At 41.1% G+C, this 26,488-nt stretch overlaps 1 protein-coding gene across 1 annotated transcript; it reads left to right on the forward strand.

Moving 5' to 3' along the window:
- Positions 1-8,148: 8,148 nt before the first annotated feature.
- On the forward strand, positions 8,149-10,272 carry LOC138413837 (golgin subfamily A member 6-like protein 25). Its single transcript, XM_069539985.1, has 2 exons — positions 8,149-8,634; positions 8,714-10,272. Exons 1-2 carry the CDS (start codon positions 8,623-8,625, stop codon positions 9,854-9,856), a joined length of 1,155 nt encoding a protein of 384 aa, XP_069396086.1. The 5' UTR covers positions 8,149-8,622; the 3' UTR covers positions 9,857-10,272.
- Positions 10,273-26,488: the final 16,216 nt, after the last annotated feature.

The following is a 26,488-nucleotide window of genomic DNA, read 5'->3' on the forward strand; positions in this document are numbered from 1 at the left end:
TCTATAACACTGGAACATGCAGTCTAAGACCAACTGTCCTCCTATCTTTCAGAAAATGACTTCCTTTACCCTAATCAGTCAGGCTACAGGACTGGTCACTCCACTGAGACGGCCCTCCTCACAGTGACTGAGTTTCTCGGTGCTGCCAGAGCCTCGTCCGACTCGTCAGTCCTCATTCTCCTTGACTTATCCTCTGCGTTTGACTCAGTCAACTACCAAATCCTCCTCTCCACTCTGGCTGAACTTGGCATTGCTGACTCTGCTCTGACCTGGTTCACATCATACCTGACAAATCGCACCTTTCAGGTCACATGGAATGGCTCCTTGTCCAATCCCTGCCTTCTGGAAACTGGTGTCCCTCAAAGCTCAGTATTAGGACCACTTCTGTTTTCACTATACACTCGATCGCTAGGCTCTGCAATCACATCGCATGGATTCTCTTACCACTGTTATGCTGACGACACCCAACTGTTCCTCTCTCTTCCCACATCCTCCTCCAGCACCCACGTTGTGACGTGCATCTCGGAATGTCTGGCAGGCATCTCCGCTTGGACAGCTACGCATCACCTCAAACTCAACCTTAGACAACTGAACTGCTCTTCATCGCGGGGAAATACTGCCCTCATATGGACCTGTAAGTCACTGTCGAGGATGTCACGGTACCATCTTCGTCGACGGCAAGGAACCTGGGCATAATCCTAGACGATGGACTGTCCTGCGCCCCCCAACATCACTGCTGTGGCCCGATCCTGCAGGTCTGCCCTCTACAAATGTTGCCTAATGATAGGCAACATTATCAGACAGCACCACATACAATTCCACTGCTATGCAGACGACACCCAATTGTATATTTCCATGAAGCATGATGAATCTAATCGCCTAGTTCAACTTCAGGAATGTCTCAAAGATATCAAGGCCTGGATGACCCAAAATGTTCTACTTTTAAACTCAGTTGTAATTGGCCCTAAACATCTCAAAGAAACACTGTTTGACCAGATAGTCACTTTGGATGGTGTCAGTCTGGCTTCCAGCTCCACTGTGAGGAACCTTGGAGTGTTGTTCGACCAAGACATGTCATTTGACCCCCATATTAAACTAGTGTCTAGGACGGCTTTCTTCCATCTGCGCAATATTACCAAAATTAGAAACATCCTGTCTAAGCAGGATGCTGAAAAACTAGTCCACGCGTTTGTAACCTCTAGATTAGATTACTGCAACTCTCTATTAGCAGGATGCTCCATGAAGACTGTTAAAAGTCTCCAGTTGGTCCAAAATGCTGCAGCACGAGTGCTGACAGGAACTAGAAGGAGAGATCATATCACTCCTGTCTTAGCTTCCTTACATTGGCTCCCGGTAAAATTTAGAATAGAATTCAAGATCCTGTTCCTCACTTTTAAAGCCCTCAACAATCACGCCCCCTCATATATCAAAGAGCTGATAACACCTTATTATCCAAGTAGCTCACTTCGTTCCCAAAACACAGGGTCTCTAGTGGTTCCAAGAGTCTGTAAGAGTAGAGCAGGAGGTAGAACATTTAGCTATCAGGCTCCTCTCCTGTGGAACCAGCTCCCACTCTGGATTCGGGAGGCAGACACTGTCCCAGCATTTAAAGTAAAACTAAAAACCTTCCTCTTTGACAAAGCCTATAGTAAGGGCTGGATCAGGTGAGTCCTGAACCATCCCTTAGTTGTGCTGCTATAGGTTTAGACTGCTGGGGGAACTCCCATTATGCACTGAGCACTTCTTCACTTCCCTCTGTCTCTCTGCCCCCCCCACACCTGTTTATTTATTTATTTATTAGTTTTAACATGTCATCATGTCAAAGTGTCACTTTGTCCTCCCATAGTCCCTCTGGCTCTTCTCTCTATCTCGTTTCAGATAACTCCGGCACCGGGACTGCAGGACAACAACGACTACCATCACCATTGTCATCATTTATTACAATAACTCAGTAATTCATTCATATATCTAATCCTGTTGTAGATCACTACATTGTTATTGTTATATTCAGCCTTGATACTGATGGTGCCAAATTGTTCCCGGTCTCTCTCTCTCCACCTCATCTCTCTCTTCTCTCCCCCACTTTCCACCCATCTCTCCTTTCCTCCCCCTTACTTTTCTTTCCTCACCCCAACCGGTCGAGGCAGATGACCGCCCACATTGAGCCTGGTTCTGCCAGAGGTTTCTCCCTGTTAATGAGGGAGTTTTTCCTCTCCACAGTCGCCTGTGCTTGCTCATTGTGGGAACTGTTGGGTTTCTCTATGTTAATATTGTTTTAAGTTCTTGACCTTTAAATGTAAAGTGCCTTGAGATAATGTAAATCATGAATTGGCGCTATATAAATAAAATTGAATTGAATTGAACTCCCTCTTGGCTGGACTCCCAGCCTCTGCAGCTAAACCGTTGCAGCGTATCCAGAACGCTGCAGCGCGCCTCGTTTACAATCTTCCCAAATTGTCCCATGTGACCCCCCTCCTCCGTGACCTCCACTGGCTTCCTGTTGGGGCCAGCATCCGATTCAAGATGATGGTGCTGGCCTTCAAGGCCGTCAATGCAACTGCACCTGTCTACCTCCAAACACTAGTCAGACCACATGCCCCAGCGAGAGCACTTTGCTCATCTACATCAGCTGGTCGACTGGTACCCCCATCACTGAGAGCAAACAAAGCCCGCTCAGCGAAGTTGCGACCCTTCTCTGTTTTAGCACATCAGTGGTGGAACAAACTCCCGACCAATGTCAGGACAGCGGAATCGCATTCCATCTTCCGCAAAAGACTCAAGACTCATTTGTTCAGACTTCACCTCGACCCTGACTCCTGAGAACTGGAGATGAAGCTGAAACAGCGCCAAAATTTTCAGTGACATTAAGGGAGGGGCATTACGTCTATAGTAGTTTAGCACTACCATAGACAACGAATGGGAATGTGTTTAGGGCCGTTTAGCTAAACAATCCACGGCTGCTGCGCGGGAGACAGGGGTCGATTCCCTGATGGAGAGGAACATATTTTTTACATAAAATGTCGAGAATTTCCTGTGAAAGTGAAAAAAAATTAAAAAACTGAATCCACACCTGCATCCACATTAAATGGGTTCCTCCCCTTCCATTCATCAAGTTTGCACAGGATCTAGAAAAGAGGGATTGTAGAGGAGGAAAAGATGTTCTCCATCTCATACATTATTATCTATTTGCTCAGGGTACTTTGTAAAAGACGAATAGAAGAAATATCATCTGAAAGAGGACAACAGTTTTGCTCTACTTCCACTGAATGTTGCTTGGTCAGAACCACTTCTTCCAACTGTCTGATTAAGGTTTTCATGACTTTTTCAGCATAATTTATATAAATAATATATAGATATAGATATATAAATTGTGTAGATAATATCAATATACCTCTAGTACTGGGTTAAAGAAGACTGTGACTGTGTTGCTCCTCTTCATAGGAGGGATGAACACAAGAACAGCGAGATACTGTAGGACGAGGACGCTGAGCCAGTGAGGGACGGCACTGTACTGACTGGCCCTGAACTGGATGTTAGTGATGTGCACCGTCTCCAACAGACTGACCACCATCAGGATGAGACTGATGCAGAAGAAAACGTCTGCAGGACACAACATACGACAGTTCAGTCAACTTTTCAATAACATCATGTATCTTAGCTATGATCTTGTGTTGGAAATGATGTTTACAATAAAACTCGAGGAACCTGTTGTTCACAATAAATTAAACAAATTAATAATTTCTTTTAAAGTCACACTGTCCCGTTGACCAAATAATTGACACACTTTTCAGTGGAACTACTTTCTACCAAGAAATGTTCCCTTTCCAGCATCACAGGGGTCGGACACTCACTGATGAGAGGCGTCCCCCTGGTGATGGGCAGCAGGTTGTTCATGATGAGCAGGATGAGGGTCATCTTGAAGGAGGAGCGGTTTGGGGCCCAATGATACTCAAGATTAACCGTATGATACATCTTACTGTGTGGTTGTTCAGGTATATGAGGGGCAGAGGAGATCTCAGCATGTAGATTCCTGAAAAGATCAATGGTTCAGTTACAACCAGTATACTACTGTTTACTTCCTCTATTTACTTTGTATTCTATTTACATGCTGAAAAACACATATGGGTCACAGTGTAGAAATTGTTAAATAAAACTTTTGACTGTCCTTTCACTTTGCTGGGGACAGTGGAGGGGGCTGAGGCCTTAAGACAACAAGACAACAATAGACTTTATTTGTACACATTCACATGGATAGATATAATCTTTTTTTCTTTTTTAGAGTTTATTAGTCTAAGCCAAGAAATATATCCTATATATCATCAAAAATCATGTACAAATACAGTTACAGAAAATCACAGAGATGGATCTAATTTAATATAGAAAACAAAGAGACACTGTGACACATACATTTGCCCGTCATTTATCTGGTCTTTAATCAAACAGTCTCTTACCTTTGCTGAATAAAGCACCTCACATGTGTAAAGTAGTTGTAGAGCAACATCTGCTGTAGTTTGTTGTTCTTCAGTCACGGAAGTTGAAGGAAAAGTCGAGGAAGAGAGACAGAGATGAAGCTGAAACAGCGCCATAATGTTCAGTCGCCGGGAGGGGCATTATGTCCTTAGCACTACCATAGAGAATGAATGGGAATGTGTAAGGGACGTTTAGCGCAGAAGGCCTGTGTTCGATTCCCGGCAATAGACTATTATTAGCCAATTTTTTGTATTTCGAAAGTTGAGCAGATGTAATGTCAGCATGTACTTCTGGAATTGGTTTATTTGTGTAACAGACAATGAAAACCATTTGAAACTTTTTTCTTGAAATATCACTTTTGTAATAATAAGATAGTAAAGTGGGCCTTTTCATGTTTTGAAAAATTTGTGGCAATGACATTGACTTGAAATTGAGAGCAGGCACTGCAAGTCAGAACTGTTCATCAATAGGAAACACAAGCATAGCATTCTGTTTACACGGTATATTTTAGAAGCTCATAGAATCAAGACTGTTCCCTTCAAGTCTAAATCACTTTTGTATTGGGTCTGTTGTTTGCATTAGGGGCCAGCTGGGCTTTTAGCCCCACCCTGCCCGAGGTGTGAGTTGTTGGGCCATGAAGAGGTATATTGTTATCGTGGTAAAAGGCTCAAAGTTAACTAGAAAGTGATTCTGAGATTTACACACTTCCAGCACTACCAGTAATTCTTTCAAAATGACTTTACAAGCGTGGATACGTCATGAGCCATAGTCATCCATAGTTATGCTGCTATAGGCCTAGACGGCTGGGGGATCACCCATCAGGCACCAGAAACCAGCACCTTCCCTCTTCTCTCTCTGCCTTGTTTATTTTATCGTATCTTATTACATGTCTCTAATTCCTTGGGTCTTCTCCTCCCCTCCTTGGTCCATGCTGTGCGGCTCTCCGGAACCCATCCTGGCTCGGGTCCTGATGAGGGATGGACCTAGTGAGGTCACCGGTTTGTCGCAGGGCTAACGTGGAGGGTCATGCAACCACCAGCACTCTCACCTGAGGACCTCTCACCTTTGGAGCCATGTTCACTACTACTACTGCACATGTTGGACCATGAGGGAGGTAGGAGTGCCCGGAGGGACCAACGCGCCCTTGGAAGACCATGCCAACATCCAGGTGGTGATTCCCGGGCTGGATTCAAGCCCATGACCAGAGACTGTGACTCCACCCCCCCTTTATTTCCTTTTGTTCCCCTATATATATTTTTTTTCTCCACTCACCCCAACCAGTCCTGGCAGAGGCCGTTGATAGATACATGTAGGGAAAGTAGATTTAGTTCTCGTGGCCAATGTGTTTGATGTGCAAGTGCTGTCAAATATATACAGAATATATCCTTGCTGGCCCATCCACTGCAGACAGAGAGGGGAAAGCTGACATGGAGCTCCGGGATCCCCTCCCTCACCTGTTTATAATGCATGAAAATCTAACTTAAGTGATTAAAGCTTTTGACAAGACCAGTTGATGCAGTCGTAGATGCCGGTTTTTTGCCGCCGACTTGTTGATGCCTTTTGAGTACCTGTAGAGGGCTCCGATATGGATGATACCTCATCCTGTTGCCCCTCCATAGGTGTTTCTTTAGTTGTCTGGAGATATTAATGACAGATATCAGACTGATGAAATCAAGTAAAAATAAATGTTCTAATATAGTCAATATCTTTCATGTGTGCATGTGGCAGTGTAGATGTATTTCACTAAATCTAAATGAATTTGAATTACTGTATTTAATGCAGTATAAAGATGGACTTTATGTTTATGTATGTGAATTTTTGTATGGTAAGAGCATGTCCTTTATGAGAACTATCAGTTATACAAAGAATCATTTTGACCACCTTGCATTTCCACGGCCAGTCTGATTCACCATAATTATAGGTGATCTCCTCTCCTGGACTTATGTCACGTTTTGCAAACAAACACAGATGGGGCTTCCCTATCACTGTAAAGTACTTCATCTTGGCATTGGGATTCATATGGTTGTCATTTACGAGCCTTCCAAGTGACCCATCCTCTTTTGCTGCATCAACACTACAAAAGCAAAGATAACACATTATTACAAATTGTAATTTGGCAATATAAATTTGCCTGACTTAGAAGCCTTCCCTCAACAATATAGTCTGAAAACTGGCTTACTGCCATTCCAACTGGCACGTGCATGGTCAATTGCAATCACCGATGTCTCAGCGTGCAAGAGAGCAGCATTAGGCCATGTCACAATAACTTGAGCTGAGTCTTGCAGCATATAAAATAACTCCCGCAAAATTCCACCCCCCCAACCGAACTCCACTCCTCGCCCGCTCTCCGCTTCCCCAACGGGTGCATTTATCAGACTCGTTGTGCCCCGGCTGCTTTGGTGACACTAGATGACCTCGAACTGATCGCTGGCCCTCGTGGTGGCGACGTCTCATTCGAATGTCTGCCAACTTTCAATGGTACTTTTTGTGCCTACAGGGTTCGATTCCGGAGAGGGAGTCTGAGATAAATTATTATTAAATTATTGATGACCATATACGACAAAGAATGACATAATGTGCCACACTCACGGTTGATGAAGGCATGTTGAGGGTCAATGAATTGTGTGAGATGTGTCAAATCTGTTGGTTATTATTTTTGTTCATTATCATATGTAAACAAATGGAGGCAAGATTTTTAAAATATATTTTGCATTGAAGAAATAATTGTCTGCATTCAGATTGAGCTCTATATCATCAAATCAGTAATGATTGGATGACTAATGTGCATAACAAAGACATAAATATTACATTAAAAAATCCTTTTAGCCCAGTATTAAGTGGAACATAGTAAATTAAGTTAAATGGAAACAGTCAAACACATCTGCAGATGCATTGACAATTGTATTGATTTAATATACACACATACAAATATTAATAATATGCATTTTCATTAATATTTTATGCCAGTGACAGTATTCGACCAACACTCACAAAGCACTGCTCAATAGCCATGAATCTATGAATGAAATTAAAATATGAAACCTTTATTTGCAGTGTCAAATCACATTGAACACATGAACAACACACAACAATACAATGCTTAATCACAGAATGTCAGTGCCTGTGTTGTGCATCAATAGCTCTCACACACTAAAATCACATAGATCAACATGTAAATATACATCCTCTCAATTATTTCGCATCAGTTTTAGAAACCAGCCAGCATCAAGGTCCACACTTTCCTGACACACAAACACACACACACATTTTTTACAAACACGAATCCAAACATGCTGCAGAAATGCACAATTCCCCATGCTCTCAGTGACACACAATGCAAAAATTAGTTTGCAAAAATGTACCCACTTTCCGGTGATGGTAAAGTAGTTGACTACAGCTGCTCTACAGTGTTTTCCATTTTCATTATTTTATTTTCATCCTACTACATTTATTTTATAATGCTTGTGCTGTTAAGATTTCACACTATGTACTTACTGACACATAGACTTATATTTTGTTGATGCTTATGTACATATCTACATACTTAATTTAACACTTCATAGCATATTTCATTTATTCCCTCAAGCATATCACACATTATCTAATGGATCTGAAATCCTTGATTGATTTTCTTCATTTGGTCAAGAGACTAACCTCAGTCTCAGACAGGGATCACTGTAGCTATCAGTGCAACATGTGTATAGTAGCCGCCTAGCTCAGGATTTGTGTATGCTCCGCAGTGATGTGCATCATATAGAAGTCAACCTGATAAACCCCCAGGGGCCGCCATGTTGTGGAGTTATAAAAATTGCCATGGAAACAGTTGCTTCTTAAAAATCTTCTTTGATGATTGATGAGGGGCCAACCATCAAAGGGATTGCTGGCCTGCATATCCTTATCAAATCCAATCAAAGAACCAAAAACTCTAGACATTAAAGGATATTTCTTTGGTCCTCTGAACTAGCAAACATAAATAACAAGTTCCCTTGCTTCAAGTTATTAGCTTGTGAAAATAACAGACCGTCAACTGAGAAGACCACAGTCCTCATTAGTGAAGACAACAATCCTGCCTACGGAGACAACCGCTGATTTGTTCAGTAAAAATTCATCAAGAAGACACTGCTCTCATAACTACAAATCCCCTTTACCAAAATGGACATCCTGGTAAGAATTTTTTTTTTTTTAGAAATGTATGTTCAGGTTCAGGTCTTTTAATAATGAATTCCATGTTTCCATTTTTCAGACATGTGGAACAATGCAGTCTGAGATTAAGGCTCTGAAAGAGAAGCTCAAACTGAATGATGAGCTTCTGATAAGGGAGCAGGAGAAAATGACAGCTCGCTCTAAAGCCCACATTGGTGTCCTGGCTGAACTGGCTGTACAGAGCAACAAGGTGAAGGCTCTGGAAGACAAGCTCAAAGAGAACGATGAGCTTCTGATGAGGGAGAAGGAGAAAATGACAGCTCACTCTAAAGCCCACAATGGCAAACTGGCTGAACTGGCTGTACAGAGCAACAAGGTGAAGGCTCTGGAAGAGAAGCTCAAACAGAAGGATGAGCTTCTGATTAGGGAGAAGGAGAAAATGACAGCTCACTCTAAAGCCCACAATGGTAAACTGGCTGAACTTGCTGTACAGAGCAACAAGGTGAAGGCTCTGGAAGAGAAGCTCAAACAGAACGATGAGCTTCTGATTCGGGAGAAGGAGAAAATGACAGCTCACTCTAAAGCCCACAATGGCAAACTGGCTGTACAAAGCAACAAGGTGAAGGCTCTGGAAGAGGACAATGTGGCTCTGAAGGAGAAGGTGGCCCTTTTGAAAAGGGATTTGAGCAGGGTTGAGCTTGTGGTGACAGAGATGGAGGAAAGGCAAGCTCACAGCCAAAAGATTGACTCCATGGACAAGGAGACTCAAACCAGCGATCTGCTTCAGGATGAGAATAATGCTCTTCAAGAAGAGCTGATGAAGCTCAGAGCTTCTTATCATGAGGTCTGTCTGAATCAGACTACCAACCAGGAGAAGTTCGACACTGAGCTCCAGGAGGAGAAGCAGGAAAAGAACGTTCTCCAAGAAGAGCTGATGAAGCTCAGAGATTCTTATCATGAGGTCTGTCAAAATCAGACTACCAACCAGGAGAAGTTCAACACTGAGCTCCAGGAGAAGAAGGTTCTCCAAGAAGAGCTGATGAAGCTCAAAGCTTCTTACAATGTGGTCTGCCACTGTCATGAAGCTGAAGTTTCCAGTCGGGAGCTCAATGGAGAGAATAAGGATGATGTCACTGAGGAGAAGTCTCTCTCCAGTGTTCTCCCTGAGAAACCAAAGAAGACTTCACTCTGGAAGAGAATCCGCCACGCTCTGGGGTTGAGAAAACCACAGTGTTGGAAGTAGTCAGCAGCGCCCATCCAACAGCACCTGAGCTGACCTTACCCAGTGTTGTAATGTAACGAAGTACAAATACTTCTTTACATTTCTACTTAAGTAGAAATTTCACATATCTGTCCTTTACTTTGTTATTTTTATTTCTGACAACTTTCACTTTTACTCCACTATATTTCCCAAGTAAAATGTGTACTTTTACTCCAATACATTTCTCCTAACCATCTTCGTTACTCATTACTACAAATTAAAATCAGAAGAAATTTGAGTTGGTGACGTAATGCCGGAAACTTTTTGTGGTATATACGTGTGCCTGCAATATATATTATGCCAGTGGGTGGCAGTGTCACTCGATGTACCCCATGAAGAAGAGAGTGACTGTGACTGGTACCTGAATAAGAAAGAGTAAAGTTTGTTCCTCTGAATTAGCTTGCCTGTTAGCTTCTTTTTTCATTTACACTACACAACACATTCGTTGTCATGTCAACCGCCAAGCACGAAGAAGAAGAAGTTCCGCTTGTCTGGGTGTTGTGGTGAAAAACTAAGTTCCACTCGTGGTTCAAAAATTCCAAAAATTCAGTCAAATAAAAAAGCAGTAGAAGTCAACTTAAAAGCCGCAGAGTTTTATTGTCGACAACAAAACCTGAGAGCATTCAGTAGCGAGCCGGAGCTGCACCAGAAGAACTCTGACTAACAGTGGTTTTGCTCCGCTTTATCTATCCTTAAGGGCCACACCTGTTACGACCTTCCCCCTGGAAAGTCTCCAAGCACCGGGGTTACTTGCGTACGTTGGACTTGAATTTACCCCTGGAAAGCCTCCAAACACCTGGGTTGCTTTGGCCTTGGAGCTGGGACTTTCCCTCTGGAGAGCCCCTACCGTACCATGATGAGTCTCTTTTTCTTTTACACAGTTTTTCTTACTCTTGACACCATTATATCTGTCCAAACCATTTGCTATTTTTTAAAAGATATTTGTCTCTGATTTTACACCATAATATCAGACTGCCTTTAAAAAAAAAAAAGATTATCATTTCTTCACACAAGTTATACATACACTACATACTGATTGTTACACATAGAGTATATTGTTTGATTCGTTTGATGATTCGTAATATATGTCTTAAACTTATTGTAATCATTAGCAATTTATGTTATAATCACTCCTCAGTTTGCAGTGCAGATTAAAGGTACATAGTGACATTCATATGTGACACAGTGTAATGAACAGAAATTTTACTGCACGGGCATGTCACATTATTGATGCCATCATGGAAGCACTTGCTGCCGGCTCTGCTGCTAACGTTAATGCTCCAGTAGCAGATGACAAGCATCTCGACTAAAGTGGTGAAACTAGGTGAACTCCGTGGTGGTGATGAAGATAACGTTACACCGGCCGTATTTTCAAGAAATATTTTCGTAAGTTGGAGTGAAAGATTCTTCCTACCGGATTAAGTGCCTGTTATGCCTACAGAGAGTGACTGAAATATTGGCATTCAAAAACTCCCCGTCCAACCTGAAGAAGCACATCGAGATAGGTTAAATACATTTTCATTCAATGAAGCCATAATGTCATGTTGGGACCTGGTATCTGTGAACCATAGTTGGGCCTACATGTGTAGTCAAAAGCCTGACCGCATGTCTCCTTTGCTCTGGAGACAAAGGAGAGCTTCCAGAACTCAGTCTCCCAGGGTGCTTCATCTTCACATATAGGTGGTAAAACTGCTCCTGAAGACAACTCTCAACCACTATTGGTCACTGTGTGCCCCATGACCCATGAGGTCACAAGGCCAATATAAGCCGAGTTTCCTAGCTCTCTTCTCTGTTCTGCCTCTTCCCCTGCTGACCGCTCCTGGTGGAGTAGGTTCTGGCCCTGCTCTCCCAGCCAGGGAGACTTCCTCCCTACACAAGCTCCTCAACTTCCAGCAGGCCTGCCTGGAGCAGACTGCTAAAACATTCCAAAGGCAGTGACGCAAGAGCCTGCCTAAGAACTTCAGCACAATTGGCCACGACACAAGGTCTGACCAGCAGATGCACAACAGGAGCCACCAACCAACAAGACCACTTCACTCGACTTCAAACAGCACATCCAAAAAGGACCTTTCCCTCTTTTTCATGGACGGGTAACACAACTGGGCTCTATTATTACGCTAGGCTAAGCAAAGGACTGTTTAGTCCTATTTCTATTTCATGTGATGTTTATAAGTTTGAATTGTGTTGTTGTGATATTTGGTAATATGTTATTTGAAAGTTAATGTTAGTTCTGTTATACTGATCAGTTTCTTTGCATGCATCTAACTACTTTCTTTAACCTGGCACCAACACCTCACACACTCATTTCCACAAACTTAACACATACATGTGATCTCAGCCACATGGTCTCACAACTCCATCTTCATTAATGTTGCGTAAGTGTGAATTTTGCCAACCTCTACACTGTCAAGAACTCCATATCCTTCAACTTTGCTAGCTATTGATGTGGTAATTTTGGTTATAGTTATTTATTTAATTATTAATCAGAGTTCCAAATTTGTAGTCAGTAAGACTTATTTCTTAAATTGGCTATCTTTTCCCTTCCTTTGAAGGGTGGTGCCCCGATTTATCCTTTATCAGTTTAATATTAATATTTTTAATATTAATATTTAATATTTCTCTGATAGCCACATTTATTGAATGCCCAAAAGCACACCATTTAATGGTGCCCCGCATGAAGGAAAGTACATAATCGTACCCCGCGCAAGGGAAAGTACATAATCACAACATTTTTGGTGCTCTGTGTGAGGCAAAGTCATGAATAATAACATTATTTTGACTCCTCGTGGAGCACAGCACAACAGTCAAAGTTATTTAAGTGATCGCTGCTGATGACGGGCTCTCCATCTCCTCTTTAGTCGCATCCATTTTTTTTGCCTAAATATGGATTTATCCTCACCCAAAAGGCAGAGCATATTCTCCAGTCCCTGCAAAGGCTTTGTTCTCACATGTGAACTGGTCAACGCACCCCTCCAGCCAGCCACGTCAGATGAAGATTCAGAGAGACTGCATGGAGAGGACACTGTGATGGGAGAATCTCCAAGAGTAGTCACACCACTGGGGCTGTGAGGTGGCCACCTTTTGTGTTTTCCTCCTGTGGATGACTGCTCTTCAGGGTAGGACAATTTCTCTTCCAGGAGTCTTTGGAGCTATTATATATGGATTGTTGGACAGAGCTGGAATTAGTGATACTGTGGCTTAATTGTTCATTTCTTCTTTTACCACAGGCACAGCAGCAGTGCAGCACGGCTAATCTCCAATTGGGACATGATGTTGCAACTTATCACCTAACTAATACTATTTCCAATAATGTGACTATGCCACGGAAATAATTCAGAAAAGAAAGGAGTATGCGGGAATTAAGAAAGTTTTAAAAGAGAGAGGAATCCGTTTCTAGACACCTATGGCCAGAATGAGGATACACTGGGACACCGGCCCATGGCCATGGCAACAGGTAGGAAACAAAGAGGACACCGCAACACGAGCAAAACATAAACTACAGAAATACAGAGGAATGGACAAATAAAGTATGTAAGTGCATCTAAATGAATAAGTAAGTGAAAGATAACACATGTTAGACACTGAAGACAAATAGTCTAAGAGATTGTATATAGGTCTTCAGTCTTCACTGTTAGGACTGATCGGACGCTGTATGTGTGAGCTATAATGATCACTTCATTCCCAAAACACAGGCTCTCTAGTGGTTCCAAGAGTCTGTAAGAGTAGAGCAGGAGGTCGAACTTTTAGTTATCAGGCTCCTCTCCTATGGAACCAGCTCCCAATCTGGGTTCGGGAGGCAGACACTGTCCCAGCATTTAAAGTAAAACTAAAAACCTTCCTCTTTGACAAAGCCTATAGTTAGGGCTGGATCAGGTGAGTCCTGAACCATCCCTTAGTTGTGCTGCTATAGGTTTAAACTGCTGGGGGAACTCCCATTATGCACTGAGCACTTCATCACTTCCCTCTGTCTCTCTGTCTCTCTGCCCCCCCACACCTGTTTATTTATTTATTTATTTATTTATTTTAACATGTCATCATGTCAAAGTGTCACTTTGTCCTCCCATAGTCCCTCTGGCTCTTCTCTCTCTCTCGTTTCAGATAACTCTGGCACCGGGACTGCAGGACAACAACGACTACCATCACCATTGTTATCATTAATTACAATAACTCAGTAATTCATTAATATATATAATCCTGTTGTAGATCACTACATTGTTATTGTTATCTCTCTCTTCTCTCCCCCGCTTTCCACCCATCTCTCCTTTCCTCCCCCCTTACGTTTCTTTCCTCACCCCAACCGGTCGAGGCAGATGACCCCCCACATTGAGCCTGGTTCTGCCAGAGGTTTCTCCCTGTTAATGAGGGAGTTTTTCCTCCCCACAGTGCTTGCTCATTGTGGGAACTGTTGGGTTTCTCTACGTTAATATTGTTTCAAGGTTTTGACTTTTAAATGTAAAGTGCCTTGAGATAATGTAAAATATGAATTGGCGCTATATAAAAAAAATTGAATTGAATTGAATTAATGAGACAGATGCTCAAGAGAATCTGGATAACAAGAATGGACCTCACTAAGGAGGGGCCCCCATATTTCATCTGAATTTCCCCTCAACCCACGGGGGAAACGTGGGGGGCAAGTGCCTACTGTTGTATTCTTAGTTCGATTTTTTTTTTATTGCTGAGTTGCTCAATGTTCTTTGGGCTATTGTTTGTTCTCATGGTATATAATATATATATATATATATATATGTATATATATATCATGGAGTATAATGCCATTTTCCAAAGCTATAAATGAACAGCATATCGTTAGTGTCGTTAAATGTTAATGGTTTAAATAATCCAATTAAAAGGACTAAGATAATTTTGAAAATGAGAAAACTTAAGGCTCAAGTTATCTTCATGCAGGAAACACACCTTTCCCAGGAAGAGCATGAAAAGCTGAAGAAATTTGGTTTTAGAAACACCTATTACAGTACTTGTAAGCAAAGCTAAATTTGAATGTCTAAAAGAAATCAAGGATACAGAAGGACGATATATTATAGTGAAGGGGAAACTACAGGAAGAGACGGTTACGTTAATTAATGTATATGCCCCTCCAGAGAGTACTAAACAATTCTTTAAATCATTATTCCCAGTCATGGCCTTAAAATCTGAAGGTATAGTGATATGTGCTGGTGATTTTAATATGATAATGGATCATAGGGTAGACACAACAAGTATAAAAAGAAATAAGACACATATATCTAAATTTGTAAACATGTCGTTGAAGGAACATGGACTGGTTGATGTATGGCGTGAACTGCATCCGAAGGAAAAAGACTATACACATTACTCTACTTTATATGACACCCCTCGCCCGGGGAGTAACTCAATGTAGAACCGCCACTGCCCTTAAGGAAGGTGGATTGCCACCCTCATGTAATGAAGCAATCATATCTGTAATCCCCAAGGAGGGTAAAGACGCAGAATATTGTAACAATTACAGACCCATTTCTATGCTCAATGTAGATTACAACATATACACATCCATTATAGCAAGGAGATATCAGAATTTCATGACAGAATTAATTGATGAGGACCAAACTGGATTTACTACAGGACGACAAACATTAGCGAACATAAGAAGGACCCTGCAAATAGTAAACTCGATACAAATGAAGGAAACTAAGGCTATATTGCTGAGTCTTGATGGCGAAAAGGCTTTTGATGGCGTAAATTGGATATTTGTATATTTAACATTAGAATGTTTTGGATTTAACAAAGAAGCCATTAAATGCATCAATACAATATACCAGAATGCTATAGCTAGAATAAAAATGAATGGTAGTCTAACAAAAAGCATAAAGCTACAGAGGGGAACATACCAAGGATGTTGCCTGTCCCCTCTCCTCTTTGACTTATACATTGAACCTCTGGCGCAGGCTATAAGACAGTGTGAGGAAATAAAGGGAATACATATTAAAAAACCAAAACATGTAATAAGTCTGTTTGCAGACAATGTAATAATATATTTAGAAAGACCTGATACAAACCTAACACATTTAAGTATATAAGTATATACGGAGACCACTCATTATATAAAACAAATGTGAATAAAACACAGATTCTGGCTTTTAATTATACCCCTTCCCAAGAAATTACAAATGCTTATAAATGGAAATGGAAGTCATAAAGCATAAAATATCTTGGGGTAACCCTAACAAAACAGATAAGCCATCTTCAGAAGATAAATCCAGCCATGTTTTCATTGTGATCAGATTCATATACAAATTAAGAGGATATTGAGAGATGGTCAACCATATCACTGGAGGTCAGTTCAAAGATTGACATTATTAAAATGAACATTTTCCTGATGCTGTTGTATTTCTTCCAATCCCTTACTGTCAAGATACAGTTAGAAAGATTTAAAACCTGGGACAAAATGATATCGAGGTTCATTTGGAGTGGTAAAAAACCAAGAATAAAATATAGCACGCTACAACTGGCTAAGAATCGGGGGGGATTCCCATGGCACTCCCAAATTTAAAGGATTATTATGAGGCAGCACAACTTGGTCAAGTGGTGTGACAAGCATTATAACTCCAAATGGAAAGAGATTGAGATGAGGGTGGCTAGCAAACCAGTGCAATCCCTTTTGGGCAACATTACATTGATAAAAACTACTCAAAGGTTCAATAGATCCAATAACCTCCCACACACTGACTATCTGGGCTGATTTCAATAAAAGGCATAGATTGGAAAAGAAAGTGAGATTGTTGAGCTGGATTGCATATGATGAAAGATTCAAGCCAAACTTGAGTGACCTGACATACAGGAACTGGGAGAGGAAGGGAATCACTGCCATGTGTACAATACTAAAGAATGGAAACAACATGTCTTTTCAGGACCTTAGAGAAATGTATGGATTAAAAAATTAGGATTTTTTTTAGATAACTACAGCTAAGGGATTATATTATAAGGGAAATAGGGAGCGCAAAAATATTAAACGGAGTGATAGATGTACTAATGCGAGTATATAATGGGTCAAAAATCAAGGTGGTATCTGTGTTATATAAAAACCTCAGAGACTGTACGAGTGCTTCAACTGATTACATTAGGGCTAGATGGGAGACGGAGCTGGTCCTGCAGTCAGGCCCCCAGTTTAGCCAGGCAGGGCCTCACAACCAGTCACAGGTTAGGTACTAACTATAGGTTAGAGAGCGATTCAGAGGAACTTTATCAATACCTGTATCAAGAAAGATACTTATTAATGGAGGAGGTCGTAATTCATGATTACTCAGAGTAGTGAACCTGACTGAGTATAGAGACGTTTACATTGGTAGAAACCTCCCGTTTGGCACGAAGAAATTCTTCTTTCATTAAATTGTAAAAACTGTGCATGATTGATTTCTTCTGTGGTTGTTTAAAGAATCAGTGGTGTCAGTGATAGTGCTGTGCTTTAGAGTTCTGGGAAACACCACAGAGCAACTACAGGTTACAGATATTATTCATCTTTGGTTCATCATGTTCAGGAGGACAATATTAAGATCAGGACAGAGATTATACAAGGCTGGGTTAGGTATAAATGTGTGTGGTAAAGTATATGAGTTGCTTATGGACGAGGCAGTTATGTGATCCTGTAAGATAACTATAGAATAGATTTTTTTATTTGTATCTGAAAGAACATAGTTCCAAAGAAATCAGGTGTAATCATGACAGTGGATGTATAGTATATAGTATATAGTATATAGAAGCATAGGAAGTGTCCATATCTCCATTTAGCTCAAAATCACAGTGAAAAAATATCACAACAAAACAGCTTCTAAATAAAAGTATTAGATTCTTGTGTGACCCAGGTTAAAAATCTGTATTAAAAACAATAAATTAGTTGATTGAATGACGACAAGTGAAACTCATGGTGGAAAAATCAATTCATTAATACTACGTTTTGGTTAATAATAAAAAACAGATGTTTATCTAAAAGGAGAGATAGAACCATAATAAAATAATTTATAGAGAGTTTTAGTTTGAAGGAGACGGGTTGGAGACGGTCTGTCACCCAATCAGAAAAGAAGCCCCGCCCATTGAGCTGATCGGAGCAGGTTCACTTCCTCTGAAGTTGCCGGGAAGAGAGAGAGCAAGGCGCATTAAACAGACACTCACCATAGGAAGATAAAACAAGAAAAGTGGATCACACTCGGAAAAGCTGCCGAAGAAATCTCCCGGGACGACCAGGACCTGTGTGAGCACAGTCGGAGGAACCTGTCGGGAAGAGAAACGCATCGGTGAGCGGCCGTCTTGATGTGCTAGGCTAATAGCTAATGCAATGAGTTAACCGTTAGCATAGGAGCTAACATCAGAGCACTAACTCCGGTGCTGATTGGCGCGAGAGAGACACACTACGACACACCACACATTAATGCTGAAGCCCTGATCCGACATTTTAAAGGTGCATTGTGAGACATTTGTTTGCTCCTTTGTTGCACATAGAGCTGTATTATGTGTGTGTTTAGCACCTTATTTGTGCATTCTAAGCTCATCCAGCCATATTTTATTAGCTGTGCACATTACATGTTTTTCTTTCTAGATGATTGATATTGTTTTATGTGCTAATTACGATGTAAAGAGCACAGGATATTTTGATACTGTTGATTTGGAGTGAGGAAGATTAGTTCAATAACATAATCTGATATTTTGAGTGTTGCTTATTTTATTACTGAACATTGTGATAGCATGTTGCAACAGTAATTGAGTAAAATTGTTATTCTCTATTAGGCCTGGGACGATAACAAATTTTGCTGGACGATATATTGTCCCACGAATTATTGCCGATAAACGATATTATTGTCAACATGATAATATATCATAATAATGCACACCCTTTCAAATACAATAAACTTTTATTTTTCAGTAATTTTTTACCATCGTAATTGTAATTTCAGGAACGTTGAAATATCCTAAATAAATAAAACAAACAAAGAATAAAATGGACTCTCAGTCTCTGTTAGCAAAAACAGCACTCAAATATAAAACCACACACAACCAAGACAATAAATAAAATAGCTTATCAAGTCTCGATTAACAAAATTGCACTTCAATAAATATTGAACATTTAGGCCGTTTGTGACATGTATTTTCTTGCAGGCAATTCGTTCTGTCTGTCAAACGTTTGCAGCATCTCTCTCAATGCTGGTTTTTCAACTGTACTAAAGGGCAGCATTTCTTTTGCGATGCAGTGAACTACCATTTTTGCTCCATTTATATTTACTTTGTCGACCAAACGCCTCAGTGAGTGTTGACTTTCGGGACGAAGGCTCGGCATCTTGAGGTGCACTTTTTTTTCCCCAGCTGGGAACACTGGGTTGGGTGGTTGTGCTTTAGGTGGGCATGCAACTTTGTTGTGTTGCTTTTTTTTGTTGACACCACTTTTGAACTGGCTCGTCCGTGTTGATGGGCTCACCTTGCTCATTCGGTGAGCAGATGTGGTAGAAATAACTATTTTTGTACAATGTTTATTTTTTTAGTACATCAGTTTGGCTGAAATCTGTGGTGCTTCCACCTGCTGAACACAGAATAAACTATAAGTACCAGTCTTGGCTGATTAACACAGCTCATATTACATGTGTAAAAATTATTGTAGGCTATTGTATTGTACAGTATCTGTAAATAATCGTGTTTCTCTTCTGTTCCTTAATATCTACAGATATGACAATGATTTCAGCATAAAATATCCTTTAACATGACTTTTTTCATTTCATTACATGAAGCACTGCAACACCTGATGTCCTCTGAATCCACTGTGGCAGCAGCAACAAGGTGGAGATCGGCAGCTTCAGGCTGGTCAACATGTTAATAATATTGAGTAAATTTCTATATCCATTATGGTTGGTAAAATGAACACTGTTATCACAACAATGTTCATCTTTTACTTTCTGATTTGATAAACTTTAGATAAAATGTCTTTTCTTTTTTGTCATAAGAGACAGAACACGGTCAGCACAGCTGTGTCCCTCAGGTTCGACCGTCCCTAATAAAATGACAGGAAACATAAAAGTATGGCATTATTGCTGAGATAAGTGTTACTTTCAAACAAAGTCTGTCCTTATATTCTGTGGATATTCAACTATGTATTTGAATATGGTTTGGGATTAAACAGTGTACTACAATGAATGTGCAGTCTGGAGTTCTTTCACATTAAAAGTATTGCATTTATAATGTAATGCATCATGTGCAATCATTTGCTTTAATTGTTAGTAAGTTATGAAAACAGGTCTATACCTGGTAGGTAAACTGTTCATTCATAAATAAAGTCCAGCTCAACAAGTTTCACACTGCAGCAGCTGCACTAACGTTATTTCTGAACCAATAATCTAATAAAACATTATTACTGAAGTTACCCACAGTAACGTAGTCAAGCCAAATAGGTTGGGGAGCTGAACAACTTTACATAACGTTAAATATCTAACTTGGTGGAGCTCATTCACTAAACACACAGTCGCCTTCAGTTTAAAAGATTTATCACCATAAACTGTAATGCTCCTCTCTCCACTGTGTGAACCGCTTCATGTCGGTTTAATAACCCCCGTCACTCCCGTTAGCATTGCCATTACTGCTGGTATGTTGCCTGGAGGTTAGCGGAGCTAAGCTAACCAGCCAGGTACAGAGACAATGATACCTGCTCATCACTACTGACACGTAAATAAAAGGCAGTACTTTACACACCACAGACACTTCTCCGTCAGGACAATCAGCCGAACAACAAACGATAATATTCACATGTGAATGAAAACTCCTCCCCAGACCCGGTCGCGTTCGGTGACGGGAATTAGCCTGGAATTAGCCCCCCCTCCCCCCCCAGAGTTGTTACGAAGGAAGAACTTACTGATTGAGTCTAAAACTGTATTTTGAACCAGGCTGTAAACAGGTTTAATTCTGCTCTAAAGTCTGGCGTTTTAACATGGGAGTCAATTCCCATTGACTCCCTCTTGGAGCCAGCCTCAAGTGGCCACCCAGTGAACTGCAGTTTTTTGCACTTCCGCAGTGGCCTCAGCGCTCAGCCCGGGATGTTGCCGCTTGGTGTGGAGCCAATGCTAGCGGCCCTGCCTCCCCCCACAGAGACAAAGAGACTGGATGACTGACAAGAGGGTTCACTCTGTTCATTCCGCTATGGAACAAACGCCCCCAGGTGCTGAGACCGAGCTCAGAGTGAACCCTCTTGTCATCCAGCCTGCTTGGAGGCGAGAGAAGAGGAAAACAAACACGCATGCACATGGCAATAAATTGAGGCGGGAAAAATTATCGAGTTCATTTTAATTTATCGTGCGATTAATTGATTTATTGATTATCGGCCCAGGCCTATTCTCTATTGATAAAGAGTTTATGTAGATTTAACATGATTAATGTACTATAATTCATTTTTTGAGATTTGAGAAAATTAAGATGAATGCTCTGATCCAACTTATCGTAGGTCAGGTTTTTTGATGGACCCATTGAGAGTTTGACCTACCTGGATGTTCGAGCCAGTCAAAGTTTGATGGCGAGCCAGACCCCGGAGGATACTTAGAGATACTACGCCGTGGAACCTGAATCCTTTTACACTTTACATACACACACACACACACACCATCCACGCAACAGTGCGGTGGGACTGATTTTCCACCTTCACGGTGTTGACTGAACAGTGACTGAAAACAGGTGAACTGAACTTTAGAAAAAACGCAGCTGCAAAACTTTATTTTATTTTTTATTTTCTATACTTACCCGGGTAAGAGTTGTGATAATTTGTGTGATTGATGTTTTTATTCATCCTTCCCATCCTGTAATAAATAGGGAAGCGTATACTCCTGCGTCATCGTTTGATCAATCCTGGGCTCCATAGTCGATCTTAGAACTTCTGATTTCACTGGTTATTGAACCTAGTTACTATTTTTCAGTACTATTCTCTTTTCCTCTCAGAAGGGTTACACTTGTTTAGTTTTATTTCATAATACATGATAATATTGGATCATTCATTTGTATTTATCAGCATGTAAGCTTGTTGCAGTGTCTCAAACCCAGTTTTTCATCAATGTCACAGAAGAACAACAATGAAATGGACGGCTACACACCAGAATTGTATGGACCTGAGGGCAGAAAGTGACCTTACTTTGGAGGAGATGGATGACAAGGAGTTGTTGGACATGGTCTGGGCAGTGGTCAACAAATTGTCAGAGGGCACAAATAACCATCCACTTCCTCAAGATGTCCCTGCTCAGGAATGGCATGACTTGTTCAACTGGACTGGTTCTGATGAGGACCCCCCACCTAATAGCATCACCTCTCAGCTTGGAGCAGCATCCTCCTGAAACCCAATGGTGAACTGGCTGCTGCCATAAATCACCAGCAAGTGTCCTGCAGTCAGGCCCCGTGTTCAGCCAGGCAGGGCCTCACATCCAGACACAGGTAAGGTACTAACTATAGGTTAGAGAGCGATTCAGAGGAACTTTATCAATACCTGTATCAAGAAAGATACTTATTAATGGAGGAGGGGGTAATTCATGAGTACTCAGAGTAGTGAACCTGACCGAGTATAGAAACGTTTACATTGGTAGAAACCTCCCGTTTGGCACGAAGAAATTCTTCTTTCATTAAATTGTAAAAACTGTGCATGATTGATTTCTTCTGTGGTTGATTAAAGAATCAGTGGTGTCAGTGATAGTGCTGTGCTTTAGAGTTCTGGGAAACACCACAGAGCAACTACAGGTTACAGATATTATTCATCTTTGGTTCATCATGTTCAGGAGGACAATATTAAGATCAGGACAGAGATTATACAAGGCTGGGTTAGGTATAAATGTGTGTGGTGGTGGTTTTAACTCTCTGACACCAAGGGGACAGATGACACAGAGGATGCAGGTTGTCTTATCTCTTATTTTGTGTCTGTTCTTGTCTCCAGTTCAACAATGTGCCATCAGGGAAGCTGACCAAACACCTGGAGGTGAGGCTGGCTCCTGTTGGATTATTGTAAGTATCGCACACATTAATGCAAACACACACAAACACACCTCTGAGCTACTGTTTCTATTTGTCTTCTTATGTGTCTGATTGTGTTTATGTAGCAAAGGAAAGGGGGTTTACGGGGCTCCAGGAGACAGACTTCCTTTTCCCGTGACCAACCGCCACTCACAGTAAGTCTGCCTGACTAGTTCACAGTCACCTTGTCTGTCATGAATTTATATTTCTTTGATTGAGATGCTTTCATGTTCTTTTCTTTCCTCACACTTTTAAACATTGGTAATTCATGCTTTCTGTGTTTTTTCTGTTTTTCCACAGAAAGAGAAAATGTGAGAGCTAGCAGGATGATGACATGCCGTATGTCAAGCTTTCGAAGACGGAACAGACACTAAACGCTGTTGCTGAGCTCGAAACTCCTGACTGTGCAGTCGTTGAGCCCAACGTTGAAAAGAGAGTATGTGTCTTTGCTTTGTAGGTTTGAGACTCTGTGTCACACAAACCTCATCCAGCTGTGTCTATGACCACACTTCTAAAACCGTTCTCTAACTATAATTCTTGACATCATGACACATCTATATACCCAGATTTAACTTGTGCAAAACAAGAAAGACACCAGTTCATTGTTGATATGCATTATGATACATACCAAATAGATATTAGAAATATAATAAAACAAATGATTTACCAAAATAAAATTAAAATCGCGTTTATAAAAATACTATATATATATACATATACATACATACAGATATACATGCAGATATACATGCATTTATACTTCTGACCAAATGTATTTATGCAAATATTTTAATGACCTATTTTTCTTATAGTAGAGTAGGTTTTAATAATGTGACTTTACTTTTACTTTTGTTAATATAAAGTATTCTACTAAAGTATTTCATTACTGGATGAATAAGAAGTATTTAAGTGGGTAGAGAAGAGACGGGGACTTTGATACTGATTATAAAGGCTCAGTATAGTGTATGACTTGCTTATGGATGAGGCACTGATACAATCCTGGATGAAAACTATTATAACTAACAGGTTGTGGTTTTAACTCTCTGACACCAAGGGGACAGATGACACAGAGGATGCAGGTTGTCTTATCTCTTATTTTGTGTCTGTTCTTGTCTCCAGTTCAACAATGTGCCAGCAGTGAAGCTGACCAAACACCTGGAGGTGAAGCTGGCTCCTGTTGGATTATTGTAAGTATCACACACATTAATGCAAACACACACACACACACACACACCTACCTCTGAGCCTCCGTTTGTATCTGTCTTCTAATGTGTCTGATTGTGTTCATGTAGCAAAGGAAAGGTGATTTATGGGGCTCCAGGAGACAGAGTTCCTTCTCCCTGTCCAGACACAGGAGGCTCTGGAAGAGATGGCAGCTGACACTGTCGCTGCTGTCCAGACACAGGAGGCTCTGGAAGAGATGGCAGCTGCCGTTGCTGTCGAGGCACAGGGGGCTCAGGAGAAGATTGCAATGGAATTGAATGCTGCAAGAAACAGCTCTCTGTCAGCTCTCCTGTTTTCTACTATGGATTATCCAATGCATCTAGTTGAGGACAATCTTCTTCTCCAAAATTCAGTTAAAATAAAAAAAAAAAGATTACAATGGTACTTCAAGCTCCTGAAGTTTGTTACATTCTCCTATGTGTTTTAACCTGTAATGGAAATTACATTTAATTGCATGAGCGGACAATGGTTGACCAAATTGTTAATCTAAAAAGGGTAACCTTAAGGTTTATGATGGTGGCTTAAGAGACACAGAAATTGCCACCACAATATCCAACCAGATGTTTTTTCATTTATCCGACCACCTCTCGTTTATTCGACCGGACGTCGTTGCTCCGGTCAGGTTTCTCATTTATCCAATCACATGTTGTATATCCAACCAGATATTTTGTCATTTATCTGACCACCTCTCGTTTATCCAACCGGACATTGTTGCTCCGACCAGGTTTCTCATTTATCCAATCACATGTTGTATATCCAACCAGATATTTTGTAATTTATCCAACCACCTTTCGTTTAAAAAAATGAGAAACCTTGGTGAGACAAACAAGGGGTGTTTGGATAAATTTATGAAGTGGGATGATTCAGATCCGTACGGACATTTTAAGGTCCTCATCAGTGCATAAAAGCAGAAGAGATCATTCTGTGCTTGGTTTCTCCTCAGAAACAGATCTCTGTCTGCTCGACAAGCTTTAAAATGATGGAGTACATGACAGTGGTTGTCCGATGGTGCCGTGTGCCACAGCCTCACATCAATTAACCCACATCAGGTCTTGGTGGTACATGAGCAGGTGGAACTGTACAGAAAATGAGACCCAGCATTTGAGAGTTATTTGCGCTCACCTATCCAGCGCTGGTGTTTGGAGCTATATAGCCAAACTGTTCTCTACAATGAAGAAGCTATGGGCAGACCCGACGTTTAATCTATTGGGCTCTGGAGCTTTTGAGTTATTGTTGACAGATAAACAACCATTGACTGAAATTGTCAACCAATATAGTGTCACATACACTGAGATTCAGCCAGGAGTTAGCTTCTACGAAAATGTCATGAAGACAGTAGCATTGGTGAAAGCGTGCAGTATGTTTAATTGCATGAGCAGACATGTATGTGAATGACTGACCAAAGAGTTGACCAAATTGTTAATCTAAAAGGGTAACCTTAAGGTTTATGATGGTGGCTTAAGAGACTTGAGTTTTATGGCCTCGAGAAACCACAACTTTATGGTATCTCTTGGTATCTCTGATTGGGATCTCACACCTGGGGTCTCACAGGGGGGTCATCCACAGAACATGTAAACAAATGGACAGGATATCTCCTCCACTGAGAGAAACTACAGGAGGGTAATAAATACCTTTGCATGCTTAGTGGGAGGGGGCTGCGAGTTATAGGAACACTGATTCTCCTATGTTCTTTTCTCATTTGTGCATGCCATTCAGGTGATGTGTACTGATGAGTCCATCTGCAGATGCTGAATTAAACTTTCAGAAAGAAGTGTTTGACTTTGTGCTTGTTTCACAGAAATTGCCACCACAATTTTGGTGTTGTCGGCAGGATCACTCTTGTGAGAAGACACTCTGGATCTCAGGGCTGAAAGGTAAAACTGCGCAGGGAGTCTGGGACTCTGACCTCAACCTCCCTGACAAAAGAAGGTAGAGACATGAGGGCCTGATGCCTGAGAACCAAAGAGTGCTCTCACTGCTGTGATCCAGCGGACCAATTAGCACAAAGACACTGTCTTTCTGGGAAGACAAATTCAGAAGGGAAACGGTTCTCTCACAGGGTGAGTGACAGACGTGTCTGCATGGCAAGGTTTGGAACCAATGTAGAATCAAGGAAGCTTCGGGTGTTCTTGGAGATCATGGGTGGTCTTGTAGACCACAGAGTTAATATAGAATAAGCCTGTTGGTGATCTTAGAGAAGGTCACATAGTTAATTGGGAACTAATGAGTATGGTATTAGAATAAGCAGGTTGGTGATCTGAGAGGAGGTCACAGAGTTAAGGAGTATGGATATATACAAGATATAATAATAGGGATTGAAGGTAGGGATTGAACTAATCTCCAAGTCTCAGTGTGTCCGACTAGACCCTGATCTGGACTCAGCTCCACCGAGAGGACAAC

The sequence above is a fragment of the Paralichthys olivaceus genome, chromosome 15 (genome assembly GCF_024713975.1).
Source record: "Paralichthys olivaceus isolate ysfri-2021 chromosome 15, ASM2471397v2, whole genome shotgun sequence".
Classification (NCBI taxonomy): Eukaryota; Metazoa; Chordata; class Actinopteri; order Pleuronectiformes; family Paralichthyidae; genus Paralichthys; species Paralichthys olivaceus.